Source organism: Protopterus annectens, chromosome 3.part1 (assembly GCF_019279795.1).
Source record: "Protopterus annectens isolate FY-2018-M chromosome 3.part1, PAN1.0, whole genome shotgun sequence".
Classification (NCBI taxonomy): Eukaryota; Metazoa; Chordata; order Ceratodontiformes; family Protopteridae; genus Protopterus; species Protopterus annectens.
Genome location: NC_056732.1, coordinates 1003798928 through 1003815046, shown reverse-complemented (window position 1 = coordinate 1003815046; position 16119 = coordinate 1003798928). Strand labels below are relative to the sequence as shown.

Sequence of the window (16119 nt, the reverse complement as noted above, 5' to 3'; positions counted from 1 at the left end):
AATCACCATAGTAAGATCGATTAAAGAAATAGATTATAGGAAGTCAATGAGTCCCAAAATGTTAGAAGTCTGATAAAACAAATGAACACAGTAATCGAGACTATTAACAGAAATTTATGTGATGTAAAAGAAGTCAATAAGATATATTATAGTGCAGCTAAATTATAAACATAAATTCTTACCACAAAAATACAAGGCAATTTAAATAACGGGAGAAATCAAATGCCATCGTGGAGGCATTGAATAGTGAAAATTACAAAGCAATTAAGACAAGACGTGTCACTGTTAGAAGAGTATAGAAGAGGGAGCAGATCAACAAAATATTTTTGACGTGATAAAATCAATGTGCAGTATTAGAACAGACTAGGATCGATTGTGCACAATTGCAAATAATAAACTAAAGTTATCAGCACAGGCAGAAAAACCTAGAAGATATGCAGATAAATATAAAGGAAAAGTATAAAATAAGCAATTTATTGATGATCCAAAAAGTTTGATAGAGAATTGATACACAAAGCAAAAAGAATAGAAACACCACTGAAAAAGAAGAAACAGACACATTTCTGAGAAATATCTATATAGATCCTGTGGGAAATAACAAAGATGCTGAATGGGATAGACATTAAAGAAACAGTGAGGAATTCAAATGTACAGGATATAAAATGGGATGAAGTAATGGCCAGAGAAACGTTAACAAAATTAAGAAAAGCTCCTAAATGTCAAACCCTAGACTCAGATGCAGTACCTAACTTCTGGCTAATAGTATTAACATTGTTACACACAGATTTAAACCTGAGTAAGAACTACTTATATGCACACCCCAACACACACCGACCTGGTTAGCAACAGGAAAAATGATACTCCACTTTAAGAGTGGACCTGCAAGCTATCCTAAGAACTATAGACCAGTAATTTGCCTTCTTACAATGTATGAACTATATGCTGGAATTGATGCCAACAGAGTTTAGTCATTTACAAGAAAACTCAATCATGGCAATAGAACAAAATGGTAACAAAAGAAAGTCATGTGGAACAAAGGATCATTTTTGTTAGATAGACTGATATTGGACAATTGTAAAAAGGGGAAGAATCTAAGTATGTCATGGATAGATTACAAAAAAGCATTTAAGAGCAACCAGCATTCCTGGATAAAGGAGTGCTTACAAATGTATAAGATACACTCCACATTCATCAATTACAACTTAGAGACCACCAAGCCATTAAGAACAAATTATCCCAGGGATAAAAATTCAAAGGGGTATATTCCAGGGTGGCTCTGTCACTGCTGGTCTTTTGTATTGCCCTTAACCCATTAAGCTGTCTACTTAAATTAGATCATGGTTACAATTTGTCTCCCAGACAGCAGCAAGGTGTAAAGTCTTCTCAGCTTCTTTTTGTGGATGATTGACAACTGTATAGTTCATCAGATGAGGAGATGAAAGCACAATTGGAAGTGGTCAAAACTTTTTCAGATAATATAACAATGTCATTTGGTCTTGATAAATATGCAAAAGCAGCCTTTAAAGCAGGAAAGGCTGCAGCAAGAAAATGCAAGTTTGGGACAGGAATGTGATATAAAGGAACTTTGAGCAGGAGGGAATGTATAGATATTTGGGAACTGATGAAGGATCAGCAATAAAACATGAATACATGCAACAAAACTCAGTAAAGAATATTTAGCAGACTAAAATTAATACTGAAAATAGCCCTGACATCTAGAAACAAAGTCCAAGCTATAAAATATTTTTCACTTCATGTTCTAACTTACATTTTTGGGGTGACTGACTGGCCCTGAAAGGTATTGGATTATCTGGACAGGAAAACAAGAAAAATAAAAATAAATAAATAAATAAAATTATATATAAAAATGAGTGTATATCCATACTGTATATATATATATATATATATATATATATATATATATCCCTGGTTCTGAAGGCGATATGGGCCTCCTCATTATTAATTACATGTATAGATCTGCAATCATTGGACTACATAAATATTTGCTGACCTCATCAGATCCAAACATAGTGAAAGTTTTGAAACATGAGGAGAACAAATCTAAGATAACTTCCTTGCTTAGTTTAGCATAAATATATTGCTGTCAAGCAGGAATGAAAACCAAACCAGACAAAAATCAAGCAGCAACTGCATATGCCAAAAACAAAAGAAAGATTATAAGGAGAAGAATCAGATGAGAATGCAAGAAATGTGGAAAAGGCATAAATATAATTACAGGTACGGAAAACTTCTGGAAGAACATCATGATGATCAGGATCTGACACAGGAATGGATAAAGACATGTGAATTTAAACCAAGATGAAAGGTTGATATTGGTGGCCCAGGATAGTGGACTACATACACGTCGGTTTACAAAGTCCATTGCACACATCTTGTTGATGGGTATGATACACTAATGGCAGAGGGCCTGTATACTGAAAGGCATAATAATGTGGCAAGACTGTTGCATTGGAGAGTGTGCAAACATTACAATATTGAAGTAGCTGAGAAGCACTGGAAACATGAGCCACAAACCTTTGTAGAGAATGATGAAATTTATATCACATGGGTTCACCTATTACCAACAGTTCATAAAATAGATGCAAAAAATCTTAATATAATAGTCCATGAAAAAAAATCCAAAGTAGCATTGATCATTGAAATTACTACATCTAGTGATTACAGTTTCTTATATACAGAAAGACACAAAGTCATGAAATACCAGTATTTGCAGGCAATATGAGGGTAATGTGGAAGAAAGATACCCAAATAGTTCCAATAGAAGTAGGAGCAACAGGTCTTATAAAAAAGAATTTAAGTCATATTTGGATATGCTTCTGTTACATGCAACTCCATATGAATGACAGAAGGAGTCAATCATTGGCACATTGTGGGTGCTGCAAAGAGCACTTTTGGCTAACATCAAATATTGAAACAATGCTAATTTCATGAACTTTAATCATACTTTGACTTAGGAATGGGGTTTATTCCCATCATGGTGCTAGAAACTCTAAAGACTTGGAGAAATTAAACTGGTCTTAAGATATACTTAACATACTTGCAGATAAATTTAGTGCAAACTTCACCCCAGAAATAATTATCAAAATTCCACAAATTTCATGAAACCATTACACCTCACAGGATCATCAGAGAATGTTCCTAGCTCATCAAGGAACATGTCCTCACTATTCTCACAAAAACTAAAAATACCACTTTCACAAGCCTAGACATTTTATCTGGATGCCTAATTAATAGTGCCAGACATGATCACATGAAACATCTCCTCAATGTGTTTAATTTAAGCTTAACAGGGTATGTCCCTGAATTATGAAAAAATTCTGTTGTGATACCCATTCATGAGAGGGCTGTAGACAATGGCTGTTGTGATACCCCTTCATGAGAGGGCTGTACACAATGGTTGTTGTGATACCCCTTCATGAGAGGGCTGTACACAATGGCTGTTGTGATACCCCTTCATGAGAGGACTGTAGACAATGGCTGTTGTGATACCCCTTCATGAGAGGGCTGTAGACAATGGCTGTTGTGATACCCCTCATTGAGAGGTCTGTACACAATGGCTGCTGTGATACCCCTTCATGAGAGGGCCCTACACAATTGCTGTTGTGATACCCCTTCATGAGAGGGCTGTAGACAATGACTGTTGTGATACCCCTTCATGAGAGGACTGTAGACAATGGCTGTTGTGATACCCCTTCATGAGAGGACTGTAGACAATGGCTGTTCTGATACCCCTTCATGAGAGGGCTGTACACAATGGCTATTGTGATACCCCTTCATGAGAGGACTGTAGACAATGGCTGTTGTGATACCCCTTCATGAGAGGGCCCTACACAATGGCTGTTGTGATACCCCATCATGAGAGGGCCCTACACAATGGCTGTTGTGATACCCCTTCATGAGATGGCCCTGCACTGATCCCAATAGACCCATGGGCCAAACTGTTCTAATCTGTGAAGCTATGGAATGCATTTTATCTGACTTCATAAACTCTACTATGAAAAACCTTATACAACTAGATCTTCAACAGTTGATTTTATAAAAAGATAATTTATTATGGATATATTACTCACTATGTACCTCATATATGGAATAAGTTACCTTTACATATAAAACAGAGTGATGCCCTTGCCTCCATCAAGACAAATATTGACAACTGTATGGTCATTCACATCCATAGGTAATGTCTGTAAGTGCCTTCAAAAAGGTCAGGCATATTATTATTATAACTTTTGGCATTGAGAAGAGGTGTTAGGACAGATATTGATAGAAAGACTACCTATGAGTTTCTCATTGTCTTGTCTACTTCATGTACTACCAGTTACTGGAGAAAAAGGATAGGAGATCAATGTGTTTTGCTGGTTTGAAAGCTGGTAAAGTACTTAGCACTGTCAAAAAGACAGCAGCATACCTCACAGTTTCTTTACTTAAGAATTCTGGACAAATCCAAAAACAAGGTGGTCACAAGTGATCAAAATTAGGGACAGGTTTTAAATATTGCCCTTAGTCACTTAAAATGTTAATAAACAACAGGCTTTGAAACAATAGGCATTTTATGAACTATAAATATTAAATTCCAATTTCTAGCTTTATTGACTGACTAATTATTAGTGATTTACCAGAAAATAAAAAAAATAAAAAAATGAGAGCCAGAGCAACGACATGAAACAAACTCATGGACAGTTGAGAGACATGGACAGCAGGCAGAAACAAAGCTGTTTTATGATTTGTGGCCATTCTATGCAGGCCAGCAGTGTCTGCTGTTAGCCTGTAAGGCAAGACCCAATCATAACAGCACTTGGGGGTGTGTAACAATTGTTAAAAACCTGACAAGTGTTATGTTCGGGTCTCATGCTATAGAACGTGCTAAGTAGATTATATTTTTCCCCACTATCAAAACATAATCACAATGCTCCATTCACGACAGTGATGTTTACATTTTTTTCCATAAAAGATAATGAATTATGACATCTTTTTCACATTAATAATTCTAATAACTTTCAAATTATGTTTAAGTTTCTGCAGTCTTCTACATTTTCTGCAGAAAATCATGCAACCTATACTCAGTGGTGTAGATGTGGTGGAGGGAGAAAGGGGAGGGGGTGGGCGAGAGGAGCAATCCACCCCAGGCGGCATTTGATACTTTAATAGTTGCTTACTTGATATTTCAATAGTTTGTTGATACTTTAATCACAACACATCATGCATCACATCTGTGTGTGTGTTAGACATCCTGTTTAAATCCAGTGTTTTGCTGCTAACTAGTGTTGGAATTTTGCTTCTTCACTTTTCAATTCACAGCACTCAATTCACTGCTAACCAGTGTCTTCACCAAGTAAGTGAAACACAACATTTAATTCACTGAATGTGTGTGTTCACTGCTAACCAGTGTCTTCACCAAGTAAGTGGAGTACTTGGAAGCTCTAAACTCTCCAGGTTTTCATAGAATGTCTGGAATGTTTCGCTAATACTTTTGGTCTGTTCCTCTTAACATTTGTGGTTTTCTGGCAAATCAGTGAGAATTGAATTCACTAAATAATGATAGCCATTTAAGTTTCAGTCATCCTATATTTCAGGAAATGCATGGCAACACAAAACATTTTATTCTAGCAACTTTCTTCGATTATACAAGCAATGTTTAAAATATGTCCCTGGTTTTGGGCCTTTGTCCCCCACCCAATAAATTCTAGTTTTTTCCAGATTTCTTGTGCTGAAAGTTGAGAGATTTAGTTGAATGTAAAATGGATTTTACAAGGAGCTGAGAGTTTCAGGGGAAGAGAAGTTTAGTGTTGCTTATGCTAAGTCTGTTTGAATTGTTAGTAGCACAACAGGTAGTATACTTGCTTTTGAGGCAGAAGACTGTGGGTTCTACTCCCACAGTATATAGATGGATTGCTGATACTATACTGTGTTGTACTTTAAAGGGGGTGGGTGATGCAGTCCTGAGAGTGTCTTCCTTTTGATGAGATATCTAGTAACTATGAACCTGCTATCAGTTTGTCACCCTTAACCTATTGCAATATTACTAGCTTATCATTTTTTAATGTAATATAGTCAATTTATTCTTCAAGGCCAACAAGCACTTTATTTGTGGATGAAACAATGAAATATAAATTTGTTTGTTAGCAGCAACCTCTTCATTAGTTATAGATCTCTTTATTGTGGACTTATTTAAATGACTTTTACTTCTGCAGACATTGTGCATATTTACTGATATTGGCGGATTATAACGACAGAAGTTTGAGTAGACTTTTATGATGGTAATGTTCTGAATCGTGCAGTTTTGTCATTATTGGTTCATGTATTTTGTTTCAATACTTACTGCAAAAAATGTTCAAAACAATAAATTTAAAACACGCTAACAAGTGTGTTGTATTATACAAGGAATTTAATTTAAGATAGTCAGGAAGGTGAATCAAAGAACACGTTATGTTTGCATGGTCCTCAATAGGCAAGGGGCCTATGATTTGAAAACAGCGCAAAGGTAAACTTTATCTGCCACTGGCCAGATGCATTTCTTTGAATGTGGATTTCAATGCTGTTTCAATGAATGTGAGTTTCAAAGGCAGAGGAGCTTTAATGCTAAGTCTGTTTTCATTGTGAGACTGTATTGATTTGTTTAACAGATGTCTATCAGTGTGTGTGCTATTCAATTTAAAATAAGTTTTAAATGAAATCCAAATAATTATTGTAGAAGTCAAGTATAAAGCAGTATGCACATTACATGTGTTTATGGTTACTGGGGAAAATAGCCAAGTAATGGGACACTGGAATGGCTGCAGTGGGGGAGGGCTGTGTATGGGGGATCCCATTTGATTTTGTGAGGGGGAGGGGCAGCAAACTCAAAGACACAAACTCTAGCTACGCCACTGGGAATACCAGTCCTTGGGTATTTATTCATTCAGTGAGTGCACATGCAGCTTCTAAGTCATACAACAGTGGTGAATATGGCCATTATTTTAATGTACTCCTTAGAGTAATATTTCATTTTGTAATGTTGCCCTTTTACACAGATTATCATTTTTCCTTCTAGAAGAATGTTATTCACTTGTCCTAACAATAATTACTTAAATCTTTACTAAAGGCCTTGCTTTCATGTGTTGGTTGGAGAACAATTTCTACGTAACGTAACTATCTTCAGAGATAATCTATCATTTCCTCAGTATTCTCTAACACTTGTCATGTGGTCTAACTTGGGACAGGGAACATTCATCATGACACTTGCAATTATCTGCCATTTGTCTTTTTTTCCCATTGATAACTCTTTACAACACAAGTAATTATTTGTAATTGCAGACCTATTACTATTATGGGTACTATTATGTTGCTAATCACTTTTATGGTTTAATCCTGACCTCTGGCTATTGCCTGTGCAGTGTTTTGTTTGGGCCCCTGAATGTGTGGCTTCCATCTGATACTTAAGCTTTCTCCCATGTTGATTGGCCACTCAAGACTGTCCACCGGTTGTCCTTGTAACCTCTGATATGGCTGATATAGGTTGAAAAAGATCAATTGAGTTAACAAATAATTAAACAAATCAGAATGTTTTGTTTAAAATTCTGGTATTGACATCCCCTTTCCTTTTTCTGCTAGTATTTGTGGATAGATACAGTAAAATGAGTAATGCAATTACAATTAGGAATCATTTCCAGACTAGTATAATGTTATTTCAATGCATTGTGTCTTTAACTTGTGACTTGAACTGGCCTCTTCCAATCTTTGAGTTATTTGTTCTGCCCATCTGATCTGCTCATGAGACGATATTTTTCAGTGGGCAAACAGAAGGCAGATGATGGTCTGACTTGGCAGTCTACATTGTTTAATAAAGACCGGATGTGAACTGGTTCTGGAAAAATGATAGTTCTGCCGTAAATTTGGAGCAAAGTAGAATGTATTTTGACAGCTAACCTTTATTTGTTACTCATGTTTCTTGCACTGGTGCTTAAATGTCAAAGGCATCTTACCTAACAAATGCAACAAGTAGAAGAAGCATAAATTGTATAACTTGAAAGTATAAAAAGCTTCAACCAGAAAGGTGATCAAGTTACTAAATAAAACAACGAGCTAGATTTCTATTGTTAACATGCTGTTTTAGGAAGGAGTAAGATTTGAACCTTGAACTGTTGATTGATGTTCCTAACTACTTCTGCTTCTTCATCTGTTGTTGGAGTTACTCTAATAACTTGATCCCTGTGGGAGGAAAAACAAGCATATTAGAAGTCACAGTAAGAGTGAATTAAGTATATGTTTACTGTGATGTGACTTAATAATTGTAATTCAGTTCACTCATGCAACATCACTTATATTTATACCACAACTTAGAAACATCTTGTTTAACAATACTGCATGAACCTTTAGAGTGCATTGCTTTCTGGTGTAGTGTTGGTGGCCCAACAAGCAACATACTTCCTCCGGATGCTATATGGTTCAGTTCCCATACTAGGCCCTTAAATTATTTTTTTCCAGTACTGACACTGCGATGCAGCATAACGGTGATGCTGCACTTTTGAGGTAACATCCTTTGGATGAGACATTAAACTGACCAATAAAGCATGATCCTTGTGATGAACCAGTGAATCAGCAGGCATGAAAAAAATGTGTGTGTGTGTGTGTGTGTGTGTGTGTGTGTGTGTGTGTGTGTGTGTGTGTGTGTATGTATACAAAGTTACTGACCTTTCCTATTGCTGATCCACACCGTATTGAAAAAAATCTCATTGCTAATTGCATTCATTGAGAATGTATGCTGTCAAGTTGTATCCTACTGTGTATAACAGAAAACCAATGCAATGTACACATATATCCAGTAATTAACTCTATGTGTGGGAAGGGGGCTATGCCTTACTTATATATATTAGTGCCAAAAATCGCACTATCATAGACACAACTTGAAAGTCCATAGTTGGTGAATCACTGTCAGTATACTATTAGACAGTAGGAGTCTATAAAGACGGAATATCTAAACACAAGTGATCAAAACACAACTTATCTATACACAGTTCATCAAAACTCTGTATAACTCAAAACATTAAAAAATAAATATACAATAATTTTTTTTTTTTGCAGGGAAAGTCCCCCTGCAATCCCATGTGGGGGGATGACGCCATACTCTCACAATCCAACACACATTGAGAAAGAAAACTGCAATATTACTTATAAATCTATATGAAAACTAACACCAGTAATCAAAAAATCACAAACATTCATTATTATCAGAGTTATAAATTGATTTGAATGGACCCCAGCAACAATGATTAAAAGCAAAAGTGAAAGGTCATCCCCACATGCTTGCAACCTGTATCCCTAGATACTAAAGAAAAGCTGGTACAGCTGATTAAAAATTATCTGTTCAAAAAGTAATGGCATTTTTAGTAAGAGATCATGGTACAGTGAGAACCAGGGAGTATGCCCTTTCCCCACAGAACTGGTATATATAATTAGCAGGGGGTGGGGTAAAACAGTTTTGCTTGCTTTTTTCATCATTTGTAGATCAATGTTTTTGTATTTTGATGAATACTGTTTAATCAAAAGCTATCCCTCCATGATTCAGGACACCCACTCCTCTTGCCTGGATCTACTCGACTCCATCAAAGCACCCCCCCCAACACCCTGATCCTTGGTGACTTCAACTACCCCACCATAGACTGGGTGAACTATTCCTGCACTAATGCACCCACTCAATGATTCCTTGAATTCATCAATTCTAATGCACTAGACCAGCTCGTCTCATCCCCCAAAATGGGAGATAACATTCTGGACTTGGTTGTCACCAACATGGATGACCACTGCGCCACTCCCATAGTATGTCCTTCTCTGCTGAGATCAGATCATCGGACTGTCTCATTCGAAGTTTCTATCTTACCCCACCCCCAGCCATAATCAAGCTAAATAACTTCTCAAAAGCTGATTACAACCTCCTAAGGGAGGGTATCTGTAGCTTCACACCACCACCCTCCTCAGAGGATGCAGACAGCTATGCTGAACAGTACGCCAATGCAGTATACAAGCACCTGTACAACTGCATGGACTCAGCCATACCCAACAGAACTAAAACATGCTCCTCAAGGAAACACAAGCCTGTTTGTTGGACATCCTCTGTCAACAGCCTTTACAACAAAAGGATGAAACTGTTGTCCAAGGGTAAAAAGGAAGAAGAAAAGCTTGCTTGGAAATCCAAATGAAAGGCTGAAACCAAATAAAACTCCTTTATTCAAAGTGAATTACAAGCAAATTAGATCACTAGTGCAAACCTCTAAAACCAATTATGAATTGAAACTAGCCTCCAAAACAAAGGGAAACATCAAAGCCTTCTTCAATTATGCCAGGAACGTCTATGGCAAAGCCCAGGTTTGTTCCAAATTAGTACTTAACAGTATCACTTACACTGATCCTGTTGACTTAGCCAACCTGCTAGCAGACACTTCATCCAATGTCCCCCGCCAAAGGCCCTTTTGACATCCCTGATACTTGTCCTGCACCTCACATCTCCATAGCCCAAGTGTTAAAGGCCCTATCCAAGGCAAAGAACACAGTTTCCATGGGACCTGATAGTATCCCAGATTGTATTCTGCACCATCTCCCGCAAGAACTGGTTTCACCATTGAGCACTCTATTCAACCAAAGCCTAAGTACAGACTTTATTCCAGCAAAGTGGAGAACTGCCATTGTCATTCCCTTGCACAAAGGTGGTGACACTACTGACCCTGGAAACTATCACCCCATTAGCTTGACAAGTCTGATCTGTAAATTCATGGAGCATATTATTATGGATCTCATAAGCAAGGACATAGGCAATCTCCAAGCACTTAACCCTACCCAGTTCAGATTCATCAAGGGAAGATCTTGCCTGTTGAAACTGGTTGACTTGTTTTAGATTGTCACCAAGGCCCTGGATGAGGGAAAGTCAGTACATACAGCTTGCTTGACTTGGCCAAGGCCTTTGACACAATCCCCCACTCGGGCATCAATGAAAAGCTAACACAACTTGGTGTAAATCCCTATCTCATCAGGTGGGTGGTCAACTGGCTCACCGACAGGACCCTCAAGGTCAAAATAGGCACCTCCACCTCCAATAGCAGACCTTTCACTAGTGGAGTTCCCCAGGGATCTGTCCTGGGATGCCTACTGTTTGGCATTTACTTCTCAGAATCATGGCCTCAAGCTAAATGCAAAAAAATGTATCATCATACCATTTGGCAGAAACACAGCCAATACTGATTGCCATATCAACGGCAACCCCGTAAACACACAACCTGTGGTGAGAGACCTGGGTACTCAGGTTGATAATCTGACATTCAACCATCATGTAGCAGCAGTGGTCAGAAAAGTCTTTTACCTGGTTCATCTCATAAGTAAAGGGATTGCATTCAGACAAAAGGAGGTTATTACCTCCCTATACTCCTCCCTCATTAGACCAATAATTGAGTATAATGCCCTGTTTGGTATGTACCTCTTCAGACATCTGCACCAACTAGAAAGGCCACAGAAATACCTCACAAAGAGAATCCATGGTCTCCAACACCTGTCCTATGTGGACAAGCTCAAATCACTATCACTCTACTCAGTACTGTACAGATTGCTCACAGGTGATTTGTTTCTCTCCTACAAGGCAATCTCGGACCCTACCCAGCTAAAGATGCTCCATATCTGTAAATCTAACTCCTCGCGCATTACCCGCTCAAAAGGCCTGAATCTAATATGCGACATCAACAATACCTGCCAGAGAGACATGTTTGTATCCTAGAGGCTGCCCCATCTCTGGAATAGACTTCTCATACATGTCAAACAGAGTACCTTACTGACCCTCTTCAAGCACAGCTTTGATGAGTGGATGGGAAACTACAAATTTGTCCCAGGGGTTCCACCTGTGTCCCTCACTGATGGGTGACAAGTGCTGACTGATGTTTCTTTTTGGGGATAAGCTCTTAGCTAGGCTTGTAAGGGCCCCAGGGCCATTACTCTAGTAACCTCCTATGATTCTAAGATCCTATTTGTGGATCAGTGATTTGCTATTTCGACAAGAAGTTATGATTTTGCTCACCAATACCCAAATTCCCCTAGAGTTTTGTAGTATTATCCCTGGGCCTTACTGAACTCAAACTTATTAAGATTCACAACTGTGGACAGCTCTTTCTCCCCTGATTCAGATGATCATAAATGTGAAGTTACAAGCTGTTTATTCTAGGGTCCCCTGCTTTAAGTTGAGGTTAAATGGTTTAATAAAAGCACTACCCCCTTTCTAGTTGCTTACACATGTTTTCAAAGTAAGGGAATTTTTTCCACTTATCATGCCTTGAGTTAGATGCAGTACAACATCCACATGTTGCAATAATCTACCAAGGCAATGGAGCATCATTTTTTGTCTTCATGGATACATAATACTTCCGCAGCTTTTTCTATCAGTCTTCTGCCTGCAAATATTTTGGCCTTTAACAAGGGTGACCATACTGTCAGAGTCCAACAACCCCTGCAGTTCCTCTATGGGCACAAGCACAGCACACTTAATTTGGCAATTGCTCAGTAACAAAATGTAGTTTCAGTCATTGTAGCAGAGGGTTTGTCACATTCCATAGGTTCTACACCATTCACAGTTTTCTCTGCGCGTTTAGCTTTCTCATCAGAATTAGCCTAAGTATTATATAATTTAACTGTATGACTCCTTTTCCTATATTTGAAGAAGAGTATATGTGAAGTTGCCTTTTCTGTTTTAACAAGTGACTTTTCTGTCTTTCTGATTCCCATTTATATAAATTTTCATTGCAAAAAAGTCTCTCGATCACAATAATAAAATGTTCAGAATCTTTTGAGTCTGACTGACACACCCACTTTTTAATTACAGATGCTTCTGCCTTTTTAACTCTATGAATTACAAATATCTCTACCATTGTTTCTTTAATATTACGACCCTCTGGATCTGACCATAAAGATGCTATTTGTTTTAATTCACATAACTGAGAGTTTACCATTTTATTTGTAGAAAAAGCCACACATGAAATTTGTGAGCTTGGGTATCTGAGATGACTACAGCTTGAGCAAACATGTCTTGATTTATTTCATAGTCTGCTCCTTTTATGTCTAGGAAAATAAAGAGGTAATACCCCGTTAATTGTGTCCAGAAGACTTAGTCTCATCCCTCCTGGCTGGTGTTCCACATGAATGCTCCAGCATAAGCCTACAACTCCTCCTGCTGAGTTACCATCTTCAGTGGAGATGTGGCTCATGGTATTGCGATGGATTTCTCGATCACTACCATTCCATCAGGAGTGGCCACAAACCTCTATAGAAGATGCTCTGTAGCCATCTCATCAAAGATGCAGGATCAGGTGGACTTTTCTTACAGCCTTCTGTTACAAAGTCTGCACAGGTTCATAGAATCTAAGCATGCTCCTTCATAGACACTGTTCACAAACAGCACAATGACCAGATGCAGGTATGTTTTCTCTCTCTCGCAGGCATTAGAACAAATTTATAAACAGCAAGTAGAAACAGTTGTAGTCAGTCTGCAGCAATAGTGGTATGTGCCAGTAAAGCCCTTAACAATGTAAAGGGTGTTATTTCATCACCATAGATCACAATAAAAAAGTGCATCTTGTTTACTAAGCAGTGACAGGTTAAGCTGGGATTTCAGAAAAAAAAATAAGTTGAGGGTTTATGCCCAATGCATCCACCAGTGTAGAAGATTAAGCATCTGACTTTTTCTAAAATAAAATTATATTTGTGGCCTAAAGAGAAAAATAGTTTAAACAGTGCTTTTAACAATTCATGTACTGAGTAAAATAAAGTTATTATAAACCCTCTAGCTTTGATCCGCTCTAAGCAATAAGGCAGAAGATCTTCCACTGTTATATAGTCCCTGGTAAAATGCTTCTTTTTCTAGGGAAGATTCTCTGCATCTTCAATTCTCTGTTCACATCTCCAAACTCCTCTGAATCTCTGTGATGTCAGGTTCCAGCCATCTATACTTATGGGTCACACCTGACTTCTATAACAATCCATGACTAGTCACTGACATAACCAAGATTACTAGGCAAGGCGTGGGGGGAACAGAAGGAGATTGTCTTTGCTCATTCAAATCTTAGATTTTAGATATCCTTTACTGATACTTTACTTAACTGACAATGATTATTAGGAGTTCTCTTTAAAGGGATAGAAATGGGTAGCTATCACCCATGAAAAAGTTATGCTGTGAACAACAACCAAATGCATTCTGACTGACCCTACATACACTCCATTGTTGATTACCACAATGCTATGTTACATATCTCAACAGTGAATCCTAGATAAGGGGCAATAAAACAGATGTCTAATATATTGCAAAGGTTTTTTTTGCTTTTACAATCTTGGAACATTATCAAACACCCAGTTCCAGCTAAAAGTATGTTACAAGGCTCTCACATTTTCTATCCATTTTTGCTCATAAAGAAATAGTGAATGATGGACTCATGCATAAACTGTAATATGGACTTCCCTTAATACTTCTTCACTCTGGTAACAATACATAACTTGCATTGTTTGGACTTAACAAAACTTGTAAGGTAATCTTTCTGATTCATGCACCCATCACTCCCTGCTTCTGCAAGAGACTTGTTGGCTTCCAGTTACTATTAATCCTGCTCCTTTATTGGTTACTATTATTTTCAAATTAATAAAGGATAACACAGTCCACCTTTATTGGTAGAACTAGCCTATAGACAGCAGATGTATTACCTTGGAGAATGTATTTTTATAAACACCCCATTTTCATTCTACAATTGGTAAGACAGCTTTTGCTAAAATAGACTGAGCTTATTGGAACCAAGTCTTCTTCTTCTTCTTCTTTCGGCTTTTTCTCAGTTAGGGGTCGCCACAGCAACTACCTACTGAAATTTGAAACAGGAAACCATGGAATAGTTTAAAACAAAATTAAAGGAGTTGCCATTGTTTCAGAAACAATGGATAATGTTACAGCCAGACCACAGTCAAATGAAGTCGTAGGCAGGGTAATGGACCAGTCCCCTCCCCGGTAGCCATTACAGTTTCCCATTACTTAGCTGTTTCTCTCCAATTACCATAAACACTGCTCAAACCTGTCAGAGTGCATACAATTTTCTTCATTACTTTTACAATGATGTAGCAAAACACAAGCCTCTTAGCTTTCCTTAAGGACTCTCTCGAACCTCAAGGGCAAGGATATAGAGTTTCTTGGCTGTGCACAGACAATAATGAGTTTTACAAAGAAATAGATCTGTTAAATGAATATCTTAAGGAAAAGGGCTATTCAAAGGAAAATCTAGAAAAAAACTAAGAACAGTATAATATCTAATAGGGAAGCCAGGGCTAGACCATGGTTTTCTGATAATAAAGAACAGCAGGGAGATAAGTTGAAGCCATCTAATAAGTATGACAACAAACCCCAGGTAATGCTACATTATAGTAACAATGTGTATGGGATATGTGATATTATTAAGCAAAACTGGAAGATACTAAGAAGGGACATGTGATATTATTAAGCAAAACTGGAAGATACTAAGAAGTGATAATCACTTGAAGGATATTTTAGATGAGAAGCCAAGATTTACCTTCAAGCAAAATAGTAATATAAAATATATGTTATGCATAGAACCTGGTTTAAAAAATAAGAAAGCTGATAACAGTGTTTCCTCTGCACACATGAGATCATGGACTGTTACCTGTAGACATTGTAAAACATGTTGAAATGTGAATGGTTTAAATTATTTTATACGTCCTGTTACAAACAAAATAATACACATTTGAGTTTTATGCAGATTGCCATGCAGAGAATGTGGTTTACCTGGCACGCTGCAAGTCATGTCTGAGTTTTTATATTGGAAAAATTAATTGTAAGTTAAAAACAAGAATATTGCACCATTTGTCATCTATTAGACAGAAGGATAAACATAATGCATTGTACCAACATGTTTCTAGCTTTCCAGATCATAGTTTTGTTTTTATGGTTATGCATGTTGCACAGATGAAAAAGGGGGGGTGGCATTGTTAATGACACAGAATATGCAGAGTTAAGATAGATCATACAGTTGGCTGCTGATAACCCACCTGGGTTAAATAGTTCTGTACCTTTAAAACCAGCCTTAAAGAAAAGGCGGG

General features: G+C 37.5%; 1 protein-coding gene across 1 annotated transcript in view; it reads right to left on the bottom strand.

Moving 5' to 3' along the window:
* The window catches only part of CPA6 (carboxypeptidase A6), a 1209807-nt gene that overhangs the window by 753916 nt on the left and 439772 nt on the right, over window positions 1-16119 (bottom strand). The window contains exon 2 of the mRNA XM_044067161.1: window positions 8133-8208. Within this exon, the coding sequence (XP_043923096.1) occupies window positions 8133-8208 (76 nt within the window). The remainder of the gene's footprint in view (window positions 1-8132; window positions 8209-16119) is intronic.